General features: G+C 41.6%; 2 protein-coding genes across 3 annotated transcripts; one reads left to right on the top strand and one right to left on the bottom strand.

Moving 5' to 3' along the window:
* Positions 1-148: 148 nt before the first annotated feature.
* On the top strand, positions 149-9,685 carry LOC101071306 (MAGUK p55 subfamily member 2-like). Its single transcript, XM_011616880.2, has 14 exons — positions 149-240; positions 2,723-2,771; positions 2,952-3,052; positions 3,149-3,304; positions 3,487-3,654; positions 3,770-3,877; positions 4,128-4,247; positions 4,349-4,480; positions 4,614-4,716; positions 5,445-5,513; positions 5,612-5,773; positions 5,926-6,128; positions 7,420-7,548; positions 7,652-9,685. The coding sequence occupies exons 2-14, from the start codon at positions 2,741-2,743 to the stop codon at positions 7,826-7,828; spliced, it is 1,659 nt and encodes a 552-aa protein (XP_011615182.2). The 5' UTR covers positions 149-240; positions 2,723-2,740; the 3' UTR covers positions 7,829-9,685.
* Positions 9,686-11,516: 1,831 nt separating this feature from the next.
* On the bottom strand, positions 11,517-22,434 carry carhsp1 (calcium regulated heat stable protein 1). Of its 2 annotated transcripts, none has more exons than XM_003976002.3 (5): positions 22,239-22,434; positions 13,599-13,764; positions 13,278-13,383; positions 12,634-12,756; positions 11,517-11,996 (listed from the first exon to the last, which is right to left on the bottom strand). In XM_003976002.3, the coding sequence occupies exons 2-5, from the start codon at positions 13,684-13,686 to the stop codon at positions 11,834-11,836; spliced, it is 480 nt and encodes a 159-aa protein (XP_003976051.1). In that variant the 5' UTR covers positions 13,687-13,764; positions 22,239-22,434; the 3' UTR covers positions 11,517-11,833. The 2 variants fall into 2 exon arrangements, with proteins under 2 accessions (XP_003976051.1, XP_029692602.1); XM_029836742.1 differs by lacking the exon at positions 22,239-22,434 and adding an exon at positions 16,390-16,411.
* Positions 22,435-23,163: the final 729 nt, after the last annotated feature.

The following is a 23,163-nucleotide window of genomic DNA, read 5'->3' as shown; positions in this document are numbered from 1 at the left end:
GGGATATTGAAATCACTTAAGTCGTAGAAAGTGTCAGACTTTTGCAGGTGTCACAGATTGCACAGCCATTGTCTGAACAGCACAATATATATATTACAGCTCAGTGTAATTATATTCGGAAAATTCTCGGCAGCAATCGTGTGTTTCCGTCCACATTCGGCAACGTCCGTGAGTAGGTACCAGACGACAACAAGCGCACGAGACATCACAGACGGCGGGCAGCCTGTGTTGTGTTTTAAGGTAGGAAATGTCGTCTTGTTGATATACCGACGTGGCGACATTACTAGTATTGTTTGTCAGAGCTGATGTTAATGGTCCTGTGTCTGTTTTCCGTGTTTCGCGTCCCGCTGAGGTTCGTTCTTTTAAAAAGCAGACAATCGTTACATCGCTCCCGCGTGACTGTGGCGTGTGCGTGGGCGCCTGGTGTATTTTGGAAACAGAACGTTACAGAACACGGTGTTTATTTTCGTTAACCTGTGTTAGTGTTGCTGATTCTGCAATCGTCAAGCAGCCCTTCGTGTACAGGGGTGCGTGTGTGTGGGATTTATGTGGCCCCAGAGAATAGGAGAGCTGAGACCCCTCCTGCGCCCGTGGGCGAGCCCACTTTATATAATGCCAGTGTTGCCATCCGGTCATTACACCTGCTCTCTAAAAATATCCGCACCTAAAAACGTGATAAGGCTCTAACATCCTTAAGAGATGATTACATTTTCGAGCTTTAGTGTTGCATCTTGATTTAAGTATTGCTTGAAATCCCCAACCACGTTGTAATTCTTCTCGGTTATGCAAAGTACAAATGGTCTGATTTTAACAAGATAGAATCGAAGGCACCAAAACATGGTGCCTTTACGTGACTCTGTTTACTCCAGCTTCTGGACAAAGCCATGACATCATCATCTTTTATAAACATCGAATTCATTATTTTAATAACCAATACATTGATAAATGATGATGATACACAGATACAAGTTCATGCGTATGTTTGCAGCTTTGTAAGGTCATTAGTAAATTAATCTAGAAAATAATCAACATTGATCAATAAAAAACAAAATTCAAACCAGTTGTCATGATTATGATTATTAAAACAAACTAAATGTAATACATTCACATTCTGTCACCAAATTACATTTAAAAATCAATTATGCTACAATTCCAAAACAATAAAATCAGAATGGCAGCTCCAAAGATGTTTTGAATTTAATCACAAAATAAACTTAAAGTATTCATAATACAATCAGCAGGGGTGGCTAATCAAGTGCCTTTCTATAAATTTGGCTGCAACTGCTTTTAACCACACAAAAAAACCCACTAGGCCATCTTACAGTTGAAGTATAACACTGTTTAACTAATAAAACTTAAGCTTCATCCTGAGTGAAGTTAATAAAAACGATACAATAAATGGACTTGGTTTATTTTTTAGCAGACAGGCAGAATGCAGGAAGACCTCCTGTAATGTGGGTGCGTGCACCTGCCATAACATTTTCCTTCAGCTAAGCAGATGGAGGATACGGGTACATGGATGGAGGAGGGGTGAGAAACCAAAGATGGGACGGCGGGGAATGGTGGGGGGAGAATATATGGGTTTTAGCCAAACACAAAGGAAGAGAGGAGAGGAGAACAAGTATCAATGTGGAAAATGGTCTTGAATAAGTTGCTGAATGTCACAAAGTGGGTGATGAAGATAAAATATTTTCACAACAATTCTTTTCCATCTGTGGAGTAAAGAATGAAGCAAATACAGGTCATGAATTTATATATTTTAGTTCCTGCGCTCTCAACACTAAATGCTATTTTCTTAAAAGCAAAACTCAAGCCTCATGTATATATTACACATCTCGGTGAATTGTCTAGCTGATGTATTAGAAATACATGGACACTTCTTTTTTCAGATTTTAATTAACAATTTAGTTTAATCCTTTAAGATTTTGTTTTCTCAAAAGTTGATCTGGTAAACTTGATTGAAAGGAGATTTTTGGATGTATTGGGGTTTTTTTTGACTAGTTTGAGTGGTTCATGTTAAAATTGCTTGTCGAGCTTCAAATCAAGAACTCTCAACGGCCTTGATGGAACTGAATGAGATTTTTGAGTGACTAATTGCTCGGATTCAGAAAACACGTAGGCTCACTAAACAGCTAGAGAAGGAAAGAGAAAACAGACTTGCAACAGCATTTAAACCATTGTCATCTTCTTCTTAGATAGATAGATAGATAGATAGATAGATAGATAGATAGATAGATAGATAGATAGATAGAGAGAGAGAGAGAGAGAGAGAGAGAGAGAGAGGGAGGGAGGGAGGGAGGGAGGGAGGGATGGATGGATAGACAGGCAGACAGGCAGGCAGGCAGGCAGACAGACAGACAGACAGACAAGCCTTTATATTGTGTCTGTTACCATGGTGATGTATACATTAGTTACACCCTCTCCCCCTCTCAGTCCCATTGTGGCTGTTAAGTTCCAGCTGGAGTAGCTACACCCTCCCTTTATTCCTGCCAACAATAGGAAAGACTACCCAGTCCTTGCCCTTCTGAAAATTCTGTAAAACCTTTCAGCAAACTAATTTCCCAAATATTGTTTTTTCCATCCCTGTTGATTTCACAAAACCCTTTTTTTAGCCACTCTACCACATTGTCTGGGTCCCATTTCTGCTTCAAGTATAAAGTCACTCTCCCGACATATTTTCATATTTGTTTGATATGAAACATTTTTTCCTTTTTCTTCTAAGATTGACTGAAGATCTAAGATGCCAGTGGCCTCCACCAGGACTGAGCCTGGTGAGACAATTATTAAGAGATGATATAGCAGTAATCCAGGTATATATGAGTGGAAGAACTGAAGTAGGGATGGACCCCTGAGGTTCTGCAGATAACCAATTTGAACAGAGCTGCCGGTGTCAATAGTCACGCCTCACTGCTATGATGGGTACAAAATAAAACTGTGTGTGTGTGTTATAGGACCCCAGGTGGTGGACACAATGAGTGATAGTACAGCCAGCTCCACCACAGCCAATGACCTGGACCTCATTTACCTCAAAGGCATCATGGAGAGTCCTGCGGTATTTAAGAGAAACACACATGTGAACATGTTGCTCATATGTGACATACAGTACATGTTTGGCTTTGTTTCATCACTGATGTCTTGCATGTGTCAGGAGCAGGAGGCGAGCTTGAAGGAAGTGCACCTGTCTCCAGTGAGGGAGAACAATGTGGAGCTCCTGCAGGAGATCCTGAGAGACCTGGACCCCTTCAAACATCGCTCCAACACGGCAGCCGAGCTCACCAGTATTCTGACACAGCCTCACTTCCAGGTGAAGCCCATACAGGCAAAAGCAGAGTGCAAGTGTTGATGTTGTTTGCTGTAACTATAGCATTAATGTGAAATCCACAGTGATTTGGCATCACAGTGTAAGGAGGCGATTATTGGGCTGAACCCAGCAACTAACACAGTAACAAAAGTGCATTTTTTATTTATTTTTTGTGTGTTTATCAGTCTCTGCTGGAGACCCATGATTCCGTAGCATCGCAGGTCTGTGACAGTCCACCCTCCAGCCCTGGGGACTTTGTGGATCACAACACAGAGGATGAATACAAGCACACTTACCCTCCACCTGATGCAATCCGCATGGTGGGCATACGCAAAGTGGCAGGAGAGCACCTGGTGGGTGTTCTGGACAAAGGAACCTTACAAAAATCTACAGTTCATTAAATCAGATTGTGTGTTTGGCTGAATGTTGCAGGTTTTTGAAGAAATAACACAAGCTTCAATGTTTCAGGGTGTGACGTTTAAGGTGGAGGGCGGTGACTTGATTATAGCTCGAATCCTCCACGGAGGGATGGTTGACCAGCAGGGACTGCTGCATGCTGGAGACATCATCAAAGAGGTGAGCTTAACGCGATTTACGTGGCTTCTTTGATTTCTCAACTCTGATTGTTGTTGTGTAAACATGCCAGTTGAATAATTTCCAGAGAAAAGTGGTTCTCAAAGTGACTCAGCATGTAGCTTTTGCATACAATAATATACCACGATAGCACCAGCAATACAGCATATTTAAACCAAAACTTCAAGTACCACATCTTTAGCCGAAGGGGATTGTTGACATGTTCAAAAATGTTTCACCAATGCGTTTTTAGGTGAACGGCCGAGAGGTGGGCAGGGATCCGAGAGTGCTACAAGAAGAGCTACAAGCAGCCAGCGGAAATATCGTTCTGAAAATACTGCCGAGCTACCATGAAGCTATACTCCCAAGACAGGTGCCTCAGTTCTCTCACCTGCAGTTGCGTTGATGATAAATCTATAGAAAATAGTCTATGTCGCAAAAAATCCTCAAACTGAGTCCAACATCTCTGTCAAGGTGTTCTTCAAGTGCCACTATGACTACGACCCAGCTAACGACAACTTGATTCCCTGTAAAGAAGCTGGTTTAAGGTTCGAAACAGGGGACATCCTGCAGATAGTCAACCAGGATGATGTCAACTGGTGGCAGGTGAAGCAACATGCGTGTGCCTCCGTGACGTTTCAAAGAACCACAAATGTCTTTTGTGGACATGAACGTCACGTTCTAACCAGAGATCCCTGTGTGTTTTCATCATCATTGAAATTGCGTCTGTCTTGTACAGGCTCGTCATGTGGAGGGTGGAAGCACTGGACTGATTCCAAGTCAGACACTGGAGGAGAAGAGGAAAGCATTTGTGAAGAGGGATGTGGAACTGGCACCTGCAGGTAGATTGGAAAAAATCAAACCAACACTGAAGAAAACTAAACTCCGGAGCCCCTCTTGTGACATTAGATATAAAAGAACAATGCGTAGCAATGAGATAGTAACACATAGCCACAAGATAATTCATGCGCTCATTTCCATGCAAGGACTGTTAACATGGTCAAGTTTGAATTGAATACAAAAGCAAGCTATAATTTGTCTGCCTTTATTCATAATTTATAAACATCGCGTTATTATCTCGTGGCCACTTTAACAATACTTTTTTAAAATCCAGTGTCACCAGAGGGGCTTTTCTGTTGGCGTATTTAGACCACGTCCGCCATCTGGTGGTTTAGATGTAGAACTACACCGCACTGATTGCTAATAATTTCTGGTGCTTTTATCCAATTTTAATGATAACGATTATGATGCTCTTTGAGATTATTGATCTATTGTCTGAGTGGCAGTGTATTTTAAATTGCTTTTCATTATTTTAATTCATTGTTGATTTAAACATTTTCAAATAACATAAACGGCATCTAGATGTTACATTAACATCAGTTTTGTAGATACTATATTCAAATGGGGATGAAGTTAATTTGAGAGGATGAGAGTTTGAAATAAACAGTGTAAAACACTAGTATAAGGCAAATGTCTCTTCCTTAGTGTACAGGCAAACATTGTCAGAAATCTTGAGCTATTAGAGTGCGTTGATAACACTTGATAAGACTATAATCTTTATAAATCACAGGAAATCTCTGTACTGGTGTTGGTGGGAAGAAGAAGAAGAAGATTATGTATGTTACCACCAAAAATGCAGGTAATTTGTTTGTCCTTTGAAACATTTTATTTGTCAAAACCTGAGCATGTCTCACATTTTCTAGGATTTTATTCTATTTCCTTTTCTTGCTGGCTCAGAGTTTGACAGGCATGAGATACTGCTCTATGAAGAAGTGGCCAAAGTTCCACCTTTCAAGAGGAAAACTCTGATTGTAATTGGTGCCCAGGGTGTTGGGAGGCGAAGACTAAAGAACAAGCTTTTACTGAGGGATCCACTCCTCTTTGGCACCACTATTCCATGTATGAGGTCACATGTTCAAGTTGTAATCTTTGGATCTATCTATAAAGCTTCTCTTTGTTATCCTGAGAAGTAAACATCAAAAGACTCCAACTTTCCTAAAGCAAAAAAAACATGGCTGTGTGTGAATTAATGACTTTCCGTGCTTTTCCAGACACCTCAAGAAAACCCAAAAAGGGTGAACGAGAAAGTCGCATGTTTGCGTTCACCAGCCGCAGCAAGATGGAAACTGACATCAAGAACGGTCGATATCTGGAACACGGAGAGTACGAAGGCAACCTGTACGGAATCAAGACTGACTCCATACAAGAGGTGATTGAGGCTGGACGCATCTGCATACTGGACCCCAACCCACAGGTACGCACAGCGTCACCCAGCTAATTACTGCTCATTATCACATGAACACACATTCTGTGTATGGGCAGCATATTGGGACAGTGGGATGCATTTATAATGGGGAGCAGACAGGGACACGTTAGCACCTATTTAATGATTTGAAGACTGTTTATTTGCATTTGGTAATGGACAGGGTCAAAGAGTCGTTCTCCGCTGTGGATAAAAAATGAGGCTTTGTTGACCAGCCAAATCAGTGACGTAGGCTTCAAAATTGAAATATAACCAGAAATGTCTAAATATATTTAAAAACTCAGCGTGTAATGTGCATCTTTCCATTAGGATAGTCTCTAGTCACTTCACAGAAACACAGAGCCTGATCCCCATGCAAAAGATCTTAAAATGACATTATGGGCAGAAGTCCAGCTTGAGACAGCAAATAAGTGATAAATAGAAAAATTGGCATCAAATACTAAGTTATAGGATAGGATAGAAGGGGATAGGATGCAAAACAATGTGGTGCAAGAGGATATGAAACTGATTATAAAATAAGGTAGTCTACATGCTGAAACAGGATGAACAAAAATAGATTTGATAGATTTTTCGACAATGAAAAGCACTGTACAGAAATTCTGAGCCTGACCCCCTGATGAGGTTACCAGAATTTCTGTCCACACTGGAGTGGCGGCTCACCTCTAAAGCATGAATAAACTGCATTTTTCACACTTTTTGCCATAGCTACGGGAGGCTGGGAAATAACCAAACATTTCACACAGTGAACAGTCAGAGGAGGAAGTATGGTTTGATGTGTTCTAGTTATAAAACTATGAGAAAAACTGGAATTGTTTACTAATACAAGAACACAGGTCGAGCACATGCAATGATTGATTCATTGAGGGAGAGGTGTCAGTGTCTGTAAGCTCCCGTGGACAGGCGCTCTGACCATTTGTGGGTCCAGAACCATGCTTGTGGACCTCAGCAATGTCCTGCGAATGTCCCGGTGGTTGTCGACAGGTGTGACAGGATCCAGAAACTAGCTAGTGAAAGAGAGCTAGTTAGAAAGAGACTTGATAACATAAATGTCTGTACAACCAAAAAATAGCCAAATATTGCCTTTCCAAATTCAGGGAGTCCGGCACACAACATCTACTGTACCAACACGCAAGCACCCTCTCATTTGTAGCAGGAACACCGTTCCTGCTACAAATGAGAGGGTGCTAAGACTCGTGCATCATGCTCAGAGGACAAAGTATGTCATTCATGAGGAACATCCTCATTATTGTATCGAACACATCTTCATGTTTTGTCATTCCAGACTCTCAAAGTTCTGAGGACCTCAGAATTTTTGCCCTACGTAGTGTTCCTCCAGTCGCCGGAGTTTGAGGTGCTCAAGGCCATAAACCACTCAGCCGTGGAGGCTGGTGTTGTCACGAAGACGCTGACAGTTAGTAGCTCCTTTTACATTTGAAGACATGATCGACTCTAGATGCTGAATGTAAAAGATTTACTTTTGAAAAGGTCAAAACGAGTCCTGTTTTCTGTCCCAGGATGAAGAGATGCACAGGACGTGCAACGAGAGCGCTAAAATACAAGCAGCCTACGGCCACTACTTCGACCTCACCATCGTCAACGACAACCTGGATGAGACCTACCGCACAGTCAAGGCCGCCCTGGAGACAGTATCGAAGAATCCACAGTGGGTCCCCGTCACATGGGTATTTTAGAACGGTGTCAAACACGTCCTGTTGCATAAATGTTGGAGGTTTATATTTACACACAAAGAAATTTCCACAAAATTGAATCAACAGCAGGTTTATTTATTGTGAAACAGCCTTAAGTGGACCTAAGAATAGTTTAAAAAAGCATTTGACAAAAAGTCCAAGACATAAGAAGTAAGATCTTACTGTTTCTGTCTTTGTAACTAGGACATTATTACAGATAAGGATAGTGGACTTGACCTGCTGACATTGTATAACTGGGGTTTATTTCTTTAGAGTTTGTAAATTAAGCCTTAAAAATTTACTCTTGACTTTTGCTGAACCAGTATTCCAGATAAAGTTTCAGATATGATGTCACACGAGTAAATCAGTCTAATGTTTCTACATCCGTAAATAAGACCTCCAATATTTAAACAGGATAGATGGATCTGGATGGAGGGATGAAGAGGAAACTGTGTGTGTGTGAGGGTGAATGCGTGTGTGTGCGTGCATTTGCAGGCTTGCAAGTGTGCTCGCATGCCTGGCTGTGCATGGATTATACTGCAAAGCTTTTTGTATACATCTTTTTTTGTATAGTTCTTGAAACAACAGTGCCAATACTGATGACCATCAGCCGCCTTTGTCGTTGTTTACATCTGTGGGAAATCTAAGCAATGTGACATCTAAAAACTGCTCACGTGTTTGGCAGCCTGTGGAAGCGAGTCTTGCGTTCTTTGAGCCAGGGAATAGGTTCTCTCTCCCATTAGAATTTCTGCAGACACTCAGAGGGCATCTGTCTGCAGGCAAGTGTCTGTTGACCTTCGTCGACCTTAGCGGTCCTCAAATGCAGCGGCCGGTGCCGACTGGTGCTCCATTCCACTTTTATTGTGTTCACCTGTAACGTTGCAAAAACAGGTTGTGAGACCAGTGATTCCATATGATGCTACGTAGGACCAAACAGGGGCTTTGTCCTGTTCATGCCAGACAACAAGCATATTTGGGCCGTAATCGGGATGTGTTGGACTTTGGGTATGGAATTAGTTTCACATATTCCTCAATAAAATAAAATTGAAGCTAAAACAACAAAAAGTACAACATTGATCAAAATGGCAGCCAAGATAGCTTGTAGTTTACCTTTAAGTTTGGAAGACTGATATAAATTGTAGAAGAAAATTGTGCCACTTATGTTACCGGTACTGTTATTTTAGTAGCACAGTCAACAAAGCTATAAGATGCTGTTTCATAGGAATAGGTATTAAAATTTGACACTCCATCTTGAGTTGCACTTATTTTGTTGTATTAGTAAGATTAAAAGCTATGATTGTAGATAGGCTGTACAGTAGTGGTATACTAGAAAGGTAGTTATAAACGTAAACGTCCCCACTGCAGAAAACTTACCGCTCCGCTTGTTTTGGACTTTCTGATTGATCCTTTGGAGCAGCTACTGAATACTTTTGATACACAATGAAGTGATAGTGATAAATGCACATGGATGTATTACTATAGATGTATAAGACAGTCTGAAGGCTCATTCTTTAGGCAACGACAGTATATTTATGATAAAATAATGTCTGGCAGCTATTTTTGAGTAACTACTCTTGAGATTCAACATATTTATTTCTCAGTTAAAGAAATTGAAAATCTCACTGTGTACATTTTCTATAAAATCACAAGAATGCAATAAAACCAGAATCTTTACATACTGTTGACCTGGAAATAATTTGAAATCATTTAATGTTGGGAAATCCATGCTATATTTATTTTACTGCCCATATGTTCACTATGTGCATAGGTTTCTGTCTCTATGTGGACTTGAGTCATCCTGCTGTAAGACTTTCATAAATGAGTCTGTCTATAAGGAATAAAGTGTTAATTTGGACCAAATCATTTGGGATTTTTCTGTCTTCATTGTCAGTGTCATTCTAAACAGACAGGTATCTGACACCCAGAGTGGTGGAGCCACACTAGCAGGGCAATCTGGGGGGGGGGAGGTTTCAATTTTAATCCATGTGTTTTCCATTAAACAGCATTTATTCCTAATTGGGTCACAGGGGTGATGTAAGTTGTTCCGGCTGTTGCTGGACCAGAAGCAGGAACAAACCCTGGATAGGACAGCCCATCATAGGACACACACATGCAGACAAAGTTCATTCACTCAAGGCATATTAAGATAAGGAGGCATTTTCTTCCCAGGATTGTTAAAATCAAGTTTAAAGAAGAAAATAGTTCATCAATGAATTGGAAAACTTTAATTTCCTTTTAATTTAAAACAAATCTATGGGGAAATGATGTCAAAGCCAGATAGCCACATAAAGACGACCATTCATACTCAAACATAACATGTAAACGTCATAACATGTAAACGTCATGTAAACGTTTGTCATGTAAACGGACATGTAAACGTCTCCAGACCAGTCAGAGGTCGATGGCTCCACTAAACGGACACTGTAGCTCTGCCATTCCAAAAATTCTACAGCCCAATTTGAATGTGAAAACTCTCCCAACCCTTAATATTTGTTGCATATTCGACTTTTTGTTTTTCCTATGGTTGCAACATTGTAAGTGCTACAAGTGATGCTGCCAAATGAAATTTTATTGTGTTCTTATACAACGAAAATAAAGCTTCTTAAATCTTTGAACCTTTAATCACAGCTGTCACCAATATTTGAGATTAGAAACAATCACGCCATGTTCTTAAAGCCAAATTTGTTGAAAATCCAGTTTCACACAAATAGTTGTATGAATTCCCAACCTGTGTTGGTGTTTTTCTCTGCTCCAGCAGAGTCCAAGTGACAGCTGAATACATTCATACATTCAACTTTTTTGTTTTGACAGTTTCATTGATTATCAGTTTTGCTCAACGCAATATTTTCTGTTTTCCTTCTCATACATTCGAACTACTTTTCCATCTTGGCCGCCACAAAACAAGTTGAAGTAACACCTGAAATGTTAAGATTAGATGACAGTAGAATAACAATTGTTTTACTGCTTCTAGATATTTTATCTATATCATAGTTTACATTAATTAAAAACATTTACAAAATGATTTGGGTTTAAAGCATATTATTTATATGTATATTCTAAATGCCCTCTTTAACTTTTAATAAATCACTGAATTAATGCAGATAATCTTTAGAACATTCACACATATATATGCTTTATCCCCTGTAAAAATTGTACCTATTATTACCCAACTTTAGCAAAAAGCAGAATGTTTATTATTTAAGCCTGCCCATATGATCTGGTTTCACATGGTAGAGCCTAAAGATGATATTACATGTGTACACGCACGGAAATTATTTGCATTTAATGCTTCAAAGTATGTCCCACACAGTTTCAAGGTTGCAGGTAGAATATAGATTCTCTGCTGTTGCACCACAATGGCTCAAACTTGCACTGAGGTTTAGTACCAACTGCAAGATGCAGTCCAAGACCAGGTTAAATCTGGCATGTGAAGAAATTCCGTACAGTAGATGGCGCTCCAGAGCTGGAGTTGAAATGACTATGAAATCTGCACATTTTCATGTCAAGGTGATAGGACCTTTCCGGTTTAGCAGTATTTAGCAGGCTGTTCTGAAGGTGTAAGCTTAAGTTAAAGTTCCCTGTCTAATATTCCCATTATTCATAAAATTAAAGTTCAAGATCATTGCAACATCATTCATGACCATATTGCACTTGTCGGTAAAATGAAATGAACACAGTTTGGACACTAAACTGGTTGAAAATGCTTTAATTCACTCTTATCCACCCCACATGATCCAACATGAATGACAGATTACTATTCAGGCACATTGCTTTAACAAAATATAACAAATTTCCCGGGAAGGAAATCTGAAATCTCTCTTATTTGAACTAAAACATGAGGTCTGGAGGATTTCTCTCTATTCAATCACTAATGAGATGCATCTCAGCTGTCTGATCTGTTCAGAGAGAAGAGAATTTTGCATCCCTCTGCCCACAGAACCAGATATTCATCATGCTCCCTCTCAAGCCCTCAAGATTTTTCTCCTCATCACAGTCCTCCAAATCTCCTCAGCTGCTGATGACACGTCCAGCCCAGGTCTCATGTTTGGTTCCCGGCTTGAGGTGGGTTATGGTCACCTCCACCGCCTGGACCGCCTGCAACTTGGGAGGGATGGAGCAGATTTTGTAGCTCACCTCGTCCCCTTCTATGGGCACATATTCCCCCTCGACGCTGGACAGGAACGAAAGAGGACACAAATTAGAAGTGGGATGATCCGACCACAATGTGCTCTGGACAGGAAGTAGTGTCACAAATTGGTTTTCCCTTAAGATGAGATTTACTGCACGAGCAAGAAAAGGCCTGTCTTTTCAGGTAAAAGAAACATTTATTATACCCAAACCACATGCTCAGAGGGCAAAATGCACATATCAATCCCAATTTTTGTGGTTACCGCTAATTGAGCATTGAGATTCAGTAGTCAAAAGAGCATCACTGCATTAATTACAAGAATACTTGTGCAATGTACTATGAAATATCTCTCGGATTGGAGTCCTGCCATCTGTTCAACACACACTGTTCTCCATTATCCTGTTTGTGTTCTTGACACCAAATGTTAAAGAAATGCTAACAAGCCAACTTGCTAATAGCCAGGTTTTAACCAATAAAGATGTTGATTTGGCATATTTAGAATGTTCAAGTTAAATATTTTGCATTAAAATGCCAATGTGGATAAATCTGATTTGGAGTTCTTTATCAAATCTGAGATTTCAGCAAGATGTTTGTTATAAAATTATAATAGCTTTGTAGAGCGGCCAATGCACTGAATCCCACTGCGATATATTTACACATTCTCAAGATGGACACTTACTCTGAAATGTGGACAAAGATATCTTTGCCCCCGTCCGATGGCGTGATGAAGCCGTGGCCTTTGGAGCGGGAAAAACATTTACACACGCCAGTAAACACAGGACCCAGTGCTGCATTAGCGGTCCTACACACACGGACAGAAAGATAAGGTGAAAGGCCACAATAAGACAATTATTACAAAATAAACTTAATAACCGATGAACAAACAACGAGGACATCAGCTATGGCTAAAAATATCTCAAGCCTTCATTAGGACGTGAACAAAAATGCAACCTTCCAACGATGGATAATGGCAGGTTTAACAAATGGGAGGATGTAAGCGAAGAGACTTTGTTTCTTACTGGTCCAGAAGACACACCGTGTGACGTGAATCTCGTGAACTTCAATACGTCATCAAGTTTGATGTGTACAGATTGTAGGATGACCCGTTAACTGAATTAACGGCCACAACCTATGGCAATGTGATGCCAATTTTGTAACGGGCATTGCAATTAGCATGCACCTCTACTGCTACTACTTCCTGTTGCATTTTGATTGGTTGGTTGGTTAGTAGAAAAAGATCATAAAAATGTAAATTATTTAATCTGGTGTCCAGGAAATTTATCGATCGCTGAACCCATCGTTCGTGTGTGTGTGTGTGCGTACGCTGAGTGGGTCCTATTTCTGCGTGTGGGCAGAGGACTGGGAATGAGGTAGCCTCTCATGGGGGAAGGCGAGCGGTCGCGTCTGGATGCCGGTGGCTGCAGAGACCCTGATGGGACAAACATTGGGATAATTTACACTAAAATAATTGTCCGTCTGCCATTTTTTTAATCAAAAAGTTGCAAATACGAACGAGCAGATTAGCTTAGTTGAACCCCACACATGAATACTTTAGTGTTGTATAAAGGCAGGGCAGCTTAAAGGTACAACCATTTTGACAAACACAAGAAATTAAAAGTCACTTTGATCAACTCTTGTCTATACCTGACAAAGTAGAACAAGTGGATCCCGCGGAGCCCAGAGGAGGGGTCACTGATCGAGAGTCCTGGACAGATGCGGCTTGAGAAGACATTTTGGGAGAGTCAACCAGTGAGGAGCAAGAAACAGGCTTAGAGTGCACTCGAGGGCAGGCCCAGAAGAGGGAGATGACCTGAGAAGAAGAAAACAGGGCAGATTGAGTGTCTGAACAGGATGTGGAAAACAGACAACTGTTAGAAATCACCACAGAAGAAGCTCTCAGTCACATCTCTGCTTTAACTTGGCCGATTTTGAGGAATCAGGATTTAAAATGACCCCCAGCAGGCCCACATTAAGAGGGCAAGGGTCCCTGGGCGCAAATTCTTGCCCCCCCCCCACTCTTGTTGAGGTCTCTTTGTCTTTTAGAAAGACAAATTCCTTGCTTTCATTTTCACAAACTCTGTCGCAACTTCCTCAGTGTCCAGGTTCCTGACACGCTGGGACTCAATAGCCTTAGTGAGAGTGCACAAATCGAACACGCTTCGAGAGCAGTTTCCTGTTCACTCCTCACTGATGATTTCATTAGTGAGGAGTGCACGTTACCACCCTGGCTACCATCATGGCTCCAGGCTGGCTATTTCCTCCTTGTGATATGAAAGGCAGCGATTCCAGGATTGATAAGAACAGGGTTAGCATGTTCACTCCTTCCAGCCCGCAACGCCGGCACGACACCTGCACATGCACATGCTTCCTCCGGTCTAATGCCAGCAGACGTGTTGTGACTACAGCCAGCGGTGAGATACTGGTGCAGCTGACCTTGGACTTCGGTCCGACTCTGGCCAGGTCAGGTTTTGACCTAAGCTGGCTACAGGGTGTGTAGCCAGCTCCTCCGGGTCCAGGTTGTCTACAGAGACACCGACTTCCTGCTTATTCTTTTGTGTACAGATGGCACGCTTTGTAACAAAGCCTTTTGCACTGTAAACCCTTTTTTTCACTACTTTTCCACATATCATGAGGCCATTTATAGACACTGGCGTTGGGGGTAGCGGCTGCTTTTACCGTGGATTCCACACATAAATAAAACCCTTAACTCTGGGGAGTTAAGGGGAAAATATTCTCTTCCTCTTTACTTCTGGTTGGTGCACCAAATGGGCCCCATGTGGGCCCACACTAATCTGGCCTCGACCCCCCAGCTGCAATGTCACCGGGCTGCAGATCAGGGACATGATGGAGTCTGTGAGCAGCTTCGAGTCAAGCAGGGATCAAATTACTGCGACAGCAAACCGGTTCCAAACTGGTCGGGTCTTTCCTGTCGCTCGCACTGGTTTGGAATGAGGTTTCAAGAGGAGAACAACTGCTGCTTCACTGAGGAAAACAGCTTTCCAAATGACTATTTCACTTATTCACTTGAACAGACAACATTACCAACCCTGCCAGCAGCCACTGTTTGTAACCCTATAAAACAAAGCCATGAAACCAGAATTCTCTTTTTTCCTATAAACTGTAAGATTTAATGAGGTTTAACGTGTTAAAAAATGCATATAAAATACAAAACAAGAAAAATATCACACTGATGATGCAGTTCTCAAAAACTCATGTATAAAATGCTCCCACTGAAGAAAAGGAAACACCTACTGAATCAAATGGAGACTGATACCTCATCACTGGGGAAACACAAGATGCCTTTTACAGCTTCACAGAACAGGATGAGCCTGATGGGACTTAACTTAATAGACGGAACATGTAATCACAGCCTCGCTGAGAGTGACGCCTGAAGCATTATAGTGGACAATACACGCCTCACACACTACATACAGTATATACAATAACAGACCTTGTGTGTCACATATACACAAAGTTTAAATTTAAATTAACTTGAAACACACTCAATGTTCTTGGGGAGGGGAAAAAAAAGGCTTGAATGTTGAGAGCAGATAAGGAGAGGTGGGTGGATGTTACAGGAATGATGTGAAAAAAGGAGAATGAAGGGAAAATGTAGACAAGCGAGAGACACTGGCTCAAGGCCTCGGAGCAAACGTGTATTTTAACACTAATTATAAGAGCCCCGACGGTGCTACAGGTTGCTACAGGCTTACAGAAATATTCTAAGTATCTCCACAGCGCGTCTACAGTGATAAATGTAGTCTGTAAAAACAATTTAGGTGTGCGGAACATAAACAGATGCTGGTAAAGCGAGCCAAAAAGAGAAAATCTGAATAGATGCACAAAGCAGAGATGAAACCAAGATGACAGGAAGGAGAGGCCAATGGGAGGAACATGTGTTCAGAAATGATAACAGCGTCCAAACGTCACCGAGGCCATTTGCTGGTAACAGCTTTAGAACAACCACCCAGCTGGGTCAGGATGGAAAACATCAAAAATACATCTGTCAACATAATATTACCAAAATGGTGCCACTGCTTAATAGTTCACCGCACACTGCAGGTCCTCTAGCAGGACACCAGGTTAGGGTGTGAGAGTTAGTGGTTAGGAAAACCACAGCTAACACGGCAGCATGTGGGGTGCCATTTTGGCCTCTTCAGCTGGACCCTTCAAAACGGAAATAAAATAAAGTGCTATACAATGTTTGTGACCCTGTTGATACAGCAAATACCAGCTCGATTGATCACACACACACACACAGAGACACACACACAGAGACACACACACACACACACACACACACGCACACACACACACACACACACACACACAGAGTGCAGATCCAGGACCACCGGGTTTTTTTTTTCCCCTAGGAGTGAAAGAAACAGAAAGAGCTGCTTTATATAGCTGGGCAGACAAAGAAAATGGGACCCACCTGTTCCTAAAATGATTCAGTTGACCGCAGTTATTATTCTGCTGACGATAAATAAACCCATTCCCCCGAGGACGGAGAAAAATCAATCATCTCATTTCGTAAAGGTCAAAGTGATGAAGTTGCAGGTGATGGTCGCTTATGGCAACATCTCCTTTGTCAAGTGGGTGAAAATGTGACGCATGGGCAGGAGCAGGAGCAGGAGCAGGAGCTACCGAGGAGCCACGAATGACGACAGTGACAAAGACGGGGCGGCACTGACGGCAGAACGCTTTAACCTTAACAGATACTCATCTCCGCGTGGGCGTCCAGTCCTCTGTGCGTGCGTGCGTGAGAGACCAACTGATTTGTGACAAGAGATGCTCCTCCTGACGCTGCCACCTGATGACTCAACCTGCTGGGTGCCTGTTCCCTTATCTGAATGTACAGTGTGACTCACACCTGCAGCTTCATTCCTGTCAGCCATCTCTGATGATTCCTTTAGAAGGTTTCCATCCACTAGCCAAAAGTAAAAATCCTAAATATCCAGTTGAGCTGGAGACTACTGTGTTCCAGGACGCACCCTGCCTCCCACCCTAGGATAGGCTAGGCTCCAGCACCCCCAGGACCTTCTTGATGCCCATTGTTGTTGCTGTTTTTAATTTCAACATGATAAAAGTGCTTCAGTCACTACAAAGCTAGACAAAGTAAGAAGCCCATCACATATAGAAAACCATATTTTTTCAATTTAGCTAATGGAAGAATTAGTTTGAGAGCATAGTGATGTTTTTCAAGACAACGTGACTCAAAAACACGCAATGACGTCATGGGCAAGGATACGTTCTCTTCAAGGTTTCACTAAACTACTGTCTGCAAATCTGCCTGTGGAAAGATGAAAAGATTTTCAGCTCATAAATAGATGAGGGTGAGCCATTTAATACATAAAAATCAAAAGAATCATGTCTTTGATGCAATAAATTATTCATACAGGCCATTCTTCCAGCAGACCAAGTGGTCTTTGATGGAAGATTATTTAAACCTCAGCTTTAGGAAAGTGATGTCCTTTATCTTGGCTTACACCCAAATGCATTAATAACTGAAACTAGCTTCCTCCCGATTAAGCCTTTGTCGTGGATTTTCCCCTACACTAATACACTCAATCTTTATGTTTTCATTAAGTCAATATACCTATGCCAGTGCCAATGAATTGAGGTGTGGGGATACCGCAACAAAGTCGAATGATGAGTCAGGGTCAGCTGGTTCACGATCCAAACAATGGTTTATTGTCGATCCACAATTCACCATGCATGAGAAGTAGCCCGGGCTAAGTCTGAAGTCTGACAAGAATCACCCCTCTTTTATACTATTCAAAGTCTGGGGCTACTCCGCCCCGGACTCCTTCATTTGGTTAGTTTTCCTGACCCGTTTTCCACCCTTAAGTACCATTTAACATTCTTATCAGAGGTCAGGTGTACCCTACAGGGTTTTTTAAAAACAGACATCTCTTTATTCAAACAGACCACACCTCGGCTACCCTCCTACTTTTCTATTAACCCATTGTTATCTTCAGCATGTTTTCAAACAGGGATACATATACATGGTAATTTACCACCGGAGTTCAAATAGTGACATACACTTACTACCAGTAATCAATCAGTAATAGTGATGGCTCGTGCATCTGGTATAGGTCACACATAGATTATATCGATTCTCTAAGTATGCTTTATGGTAGGCTAAGTATGGGTTACACACAGGTTATACTGGCTCTCTACCTTATATATGTAATTTTAAGCACTCAGCTGCCCTAATCACAAGGCCTACTCACTAGGTCAAAAGGTAAATATTGAAACCACACATTTTGCCTCTGAGGCGTCCCTCTGATGCCTTATGCCTTCTACCCTTCTTCCTTTCTCCACCAGAGAGAGGAAATGCCTCTTCCTGCGGATGCTTTAATTTCTGTGTGGATGTGTCACTGGGCGTCAGGTTTTCCTCCTGGCGGCCATCACTCAGCTATTTGAGGGATGACTTATACCAGCATACACAACTGGAAGGTAAGATGAAGGCAAGATGAACTAACAGTCCAAGTGAAAATATGCACATGTGCTTTGTAACCTATTCTTTGACTTTGAAAGAACCAATGTAAAACATGCTAGCTGGGCCACAGCGCCTCTAGCACGTAAACAATCATCACTGTATCCTTGACAACTTAGAAATTAAAGCTGAGCAGGTAGGCATGGTGGTGCAGTAATAGAAATTTATAAAAATGTAATTTAGAAAGCATTTTGTGAGTAATTTGCCCCCAGGGTTCGGGGTTGAATGAATGGCGGGTGTTCCCTGCTACGGACCAGTGATCTGTCCAGGCAGTGTCCCACACAGCACAATTAAATGAATGTATGGGACAAAGAGGGAGACATTTCCTTTATCCATTTATTTTTATGGTGCTCGTGTAACCACAGCATTAACACCAGAGTTTCTCAGCAGGCCCAGGACCCAGTAGTCAATGGTTCCCCTCTTCCCTGGGATTGCATTGTGCACTAATAACATCCCTAATTGAGACACTGGACATTGAACATAGCCAGATGAACACCTCGCCTCAGGAATAAGGGGCCGGGTCGTGCTAACCTCGCTGTACTGTTGCCAGGCTCCTCCTGTGTTCCATTAACTGTTGCGCTCGCTGGTCTCTGTGCTCATTATGTTACCCCTCTCCCCCTCTTACAAAACCTTTCACGCGCCTGTGCACCCTGCAGACTTAACAATTCTATACCTTCAACCATCTGAACACTGTCACCAAATTTCCATCATCCTGCTTCCCCTGTGGTGCTTCATTTTTTTGTCCTGTAAAACAAAAGATGGCAACACATGTAAACACCGAGATCACATGGTGATTTCTGCTGAATTCGCCTGTTCATTGTGTCATGGAAACTACACAAAAACAATGCTGGACCACAAGCACCAGCCGACCCCACTGAAAGCACCATGGGTGCAACTACAGTGTTTAGATTTAGATCTGCAACATCCAAAAGGGGAGAAAAGCTGATTTTCTGGCCTGATCAGTTGGTTTACATGCACACGAATAAAAGGATTATTATCAGATAAATGCAGTTTTTGGATGATTTTAATGGTGTGACCGGCATAAACTGTTAACTGTAATTGGATTAAGTCAATTATCAGTTGAACACACCTAGCTGTTAATGTGGTTTAATGGTAGTCAAACAAGGTTTTGGTGCATTGCAGCCACCAATGGAGCGATGGAGAACAACAGATCGGAGTTTTTGAGGAAAGGATTAACCATGTATGCGAGAAAATACGTGCTTGTGTTCGTACTGTATTGATAATAGCTGTCAATACCAGCCACCAATACTTAAGCCTGCTCAGAAAAACAGCACGCTGCCGGCACAACCGTGGCTGCCCCCGTTACGAAGACGGGGCCAATTAGTACCGACTTGTGACATTAAGCAGACCTTCGTAGAATGCACTGCAACTACATGTTTGCTGGTGACGGTGTTGCTAGCTAAGTTACAAAAAAACGTTCGTCAGAGTGACATGCTTAAAACAACAAGTCACAAAGATGGAAAAAAATCAAACATTTCAACCAATGAGAAAGCAAAATAGACACTTTTCATTGGTTTAAATGTTTTTTGTTTTTTTGTCCATGGCATTTATTCTTTCAGCTCTGTCTATATTTGTTACAGAGAAGAAATTGAATTACAATACCGTATTTTCGCAACTATAAGGCACACTTAAAAGTCTTAAATTTTCTCGAAAATGGATAGGGCGCCATGTATGTGTTAAATACAGAAATAGCACCCGGAACTGAGACCGCCTTTTAATGCCTTATGGTCTCGAAAATATGGTAAATTAAGTTGTACCCATCATTTCTGTCTCAATTTATTGTGGTCTGCTTGAACTTATATCTTGCCAGTCTTGAATGCCCGCTAGATTTTAAACCTTTTCGCCCAAGACAACTTGGGGCAAAAATACTGATGCTCAAACAGTACACACAGGTATACAGTAAAAAAAAAAAAAGGTTATAAATTACATGAGACCCTGATCTGTTTATTTAAACTCACCAATCGGTGATTGGTCCCATAATTGTTAAAGCTGTAAAGCCTAGTTTGCTTAACTTTTTAGTAACTTGCTAAAACACCTCAAATATACACCTACAAAAGCACGAGTGTTAATAGTAGTTAAGAATGAGTAACCCTACTAAGTGATATTGACCCTAGCAACAATACTCAAAGAGCTTTACAGATTGATGAGTGAGGAAAAATAAAAAGTCATAGATTATATGGTTGTCAGAAACAATAACTGAAGTCAAATTAGTGCGGTAAAGTGTTGGTTTTAGCATAAATCAAGTCCTTCTAAAGCCGTCATCAGTGCCGTCGTCCCTCAACTTTCAGTAGACGTGTGTGTGTGTGTGTGTGTGTGACTGCAGCAGTTATAGTGATTATGTTGCCAGCTTTTCAGAACCAAATGTTACCAATGTGGTGGCGTTTTCCTCACATTCTCAATATCCCTTTAACAAAAAGAAGCTTTGTTTGATGATTCAAAATCTCAATCCTCAGGGAGAGGATACAAGAACCTCCTCCTGAAGCCATTTATACCATTTTTAGCACTTTATGTAAGCAGGTCATAAACAAAGTCACATATTCAGCACATGATTGTTATAATGCAGTGTGGGACACAGCAAGCACCTCTGCTCACCTTATTCACCTGTTACTATCCTGTCTGGGGTCATCACGCCGTTGTGGATCAATGTCGTCTTTTCAAGCCCCCAATGTGCAACAAGTTTCAATCCACAGGTGGCCGTGTGGAATATCAGACTGTATATATCCACGTAAAACCAGTGGTTTGACTGTACATATTTTTTCCCATTTCTTCTTACACAGAAACATCATCATTTCCAGCTCATACACAAGATCCCTCTCACTGCTTTATTGCCTTTAACCAGCAATCACGGGGACCATTAAGCAGATCAGATTGGTCAACAGCATGGGAGACTTTCACAACAAGCTCCTTCTCTTCCTTCACAGCTTACAAAGCCATAAAAGCAAGGCCATCCACTCTGGAGAACAGCTAATTTCCCACTGTGGTCAACCGGAACGGGGATGCATGTAATCCTTCTCCATGTTGCAGGACATGGTCGACAATGCCTCATGCACAGCATGCAGAAATGGCAGCAAACAGTCCACAGATGTGGTCACAGAAGCTGCAGCAGTGCAGCTCTCAAAGTTATTATTCAACTACAGAAATGCAGGTTCCGAGGTGACTAAGGAATTCTTATAGGCCCTTTAATCGAGCTACAACACGCACGTTGGCGCACCAACTCAACCACATGGAGTCTAGTTGGGGAGTTTTAAGCGCAGAGATCTCTCATCACAAAGATTCAATCACGGCCGCAAAAACATTAATGCTGATTGGTGTCATTAATACACACAAGCACGCACACGCGCGCGCGCAAACCCGCGGTAATGATGATACTAATGACGCCTCGGTGCGCTCGGTTCTCTTCATTAAACCAGTTTGAGACTTGCTTTAAACAAAAGCCTGTCTGTGAAGCCTGTGTTTGCACGCACAACAGATAATTGGATTATGTGGAATGGAGGTAAACACGCGAGCGCGCGCACGTGCGTAGGATGGAGGGGGTTTGTTAGCCCCGAGCTCCACAGACGAACGCATCTGGAAATCTTGATAACTCAGGAAATCTGAATATAACTTCCACTTCCGAGTCTTAATTCGTACCAAAACTTTTAGTTTTACATTGCACAGAGTGATGCACGCCAACTTTGAAACGCGACAGCTAGTTCGTGAAAAGAAGTGTAGCCTCGGCGCAAACATACCATTTTCCTTTCATTTCCAAATGAAACGCTCACCTTTTTCTGTGACTTCAACGCCGAAGAACGTCTTGAAATCGAGCAGAATGAGTCCAAGAACTCAAATCTAATGTTGTGGACCGAGATTGGGTGATATTCACACTTTTATTCCTGTCAAGTATGGAGTTGGTTCGAGAAGAGTCGAAGCGCCGCGGGTATTTGTTCTTTTACAGACGGGCACCTCATTGGGCGGGGTTGCGTGCTCAGTGACGTCACTCCTGGGCCTCTTACCGTAACGAACGCAACCGCGTGACAAAGAAAATTGGCGTTTATCGTAAAAAAAATAAGCCACAGAATTGCGGCCCATGAAACGAAAAGAAAGTTCACTTGACTACCCTAATTAAAACCACGGCACGTCAGTAAGTGGATGAATGATTTTTTTTCATGTTGATAATTTCTAAAATAATAATTGTACTTTGAAAGACGCATTTACACGAAAATGAATTTTTCTTAAAGTCATCCTTTAAGAAGTTGTCTTCCCAAAGGCAGAACAGTGAGTGACATTTTTGTGGCCGTCGTTCAGATATTGTAAGTGGAGTTTTGACCATTTATCAATGAAGAATTCCGTTGTTAATTTGGACCACACTCCCACCTACTGGCCAATAATTATATCTTGCGCTCAATTCATTATTTACAACCTGGTCTATTCTGGTTCATATTATTCCTGGGGTTACCGGTAAATGGAAGCAAAGCGGATGATAAGTTTGATTTTGTACAAACATATTAGAATAACAGGACGTTAATGTTTTGCCAATAATGATTTATTTTGTGTATGTAAAGACATACGTTGAAGTATAGCTGGCAATTGTATAAAGCCACTTTAGTCAAAGTTAATATGATGAATCCTCACAGGAGAATTGCTATAACACGTATAAAACTTGCACAGAAGTTGCAAGATTATTGACACTCTATGACTCTCTTTTTG

Source organism: Takifugu rubripes, chromosome 5 (assembly GCF_901000725.2).
Source record: "Takifugu rubripes chromosome 5, fTakRub1.2, whole genome shotgun sequence".
Lineage (NCBI taxonomy): Eukaryota > Metazoa > Chordata > Actinopteri > Tetraodontiformes > Tetraodontidae > Takifugu > Takifugu rubripes.
This window is presented reverse-complemented; position numbering and strand designations above follow the sequence as displayed.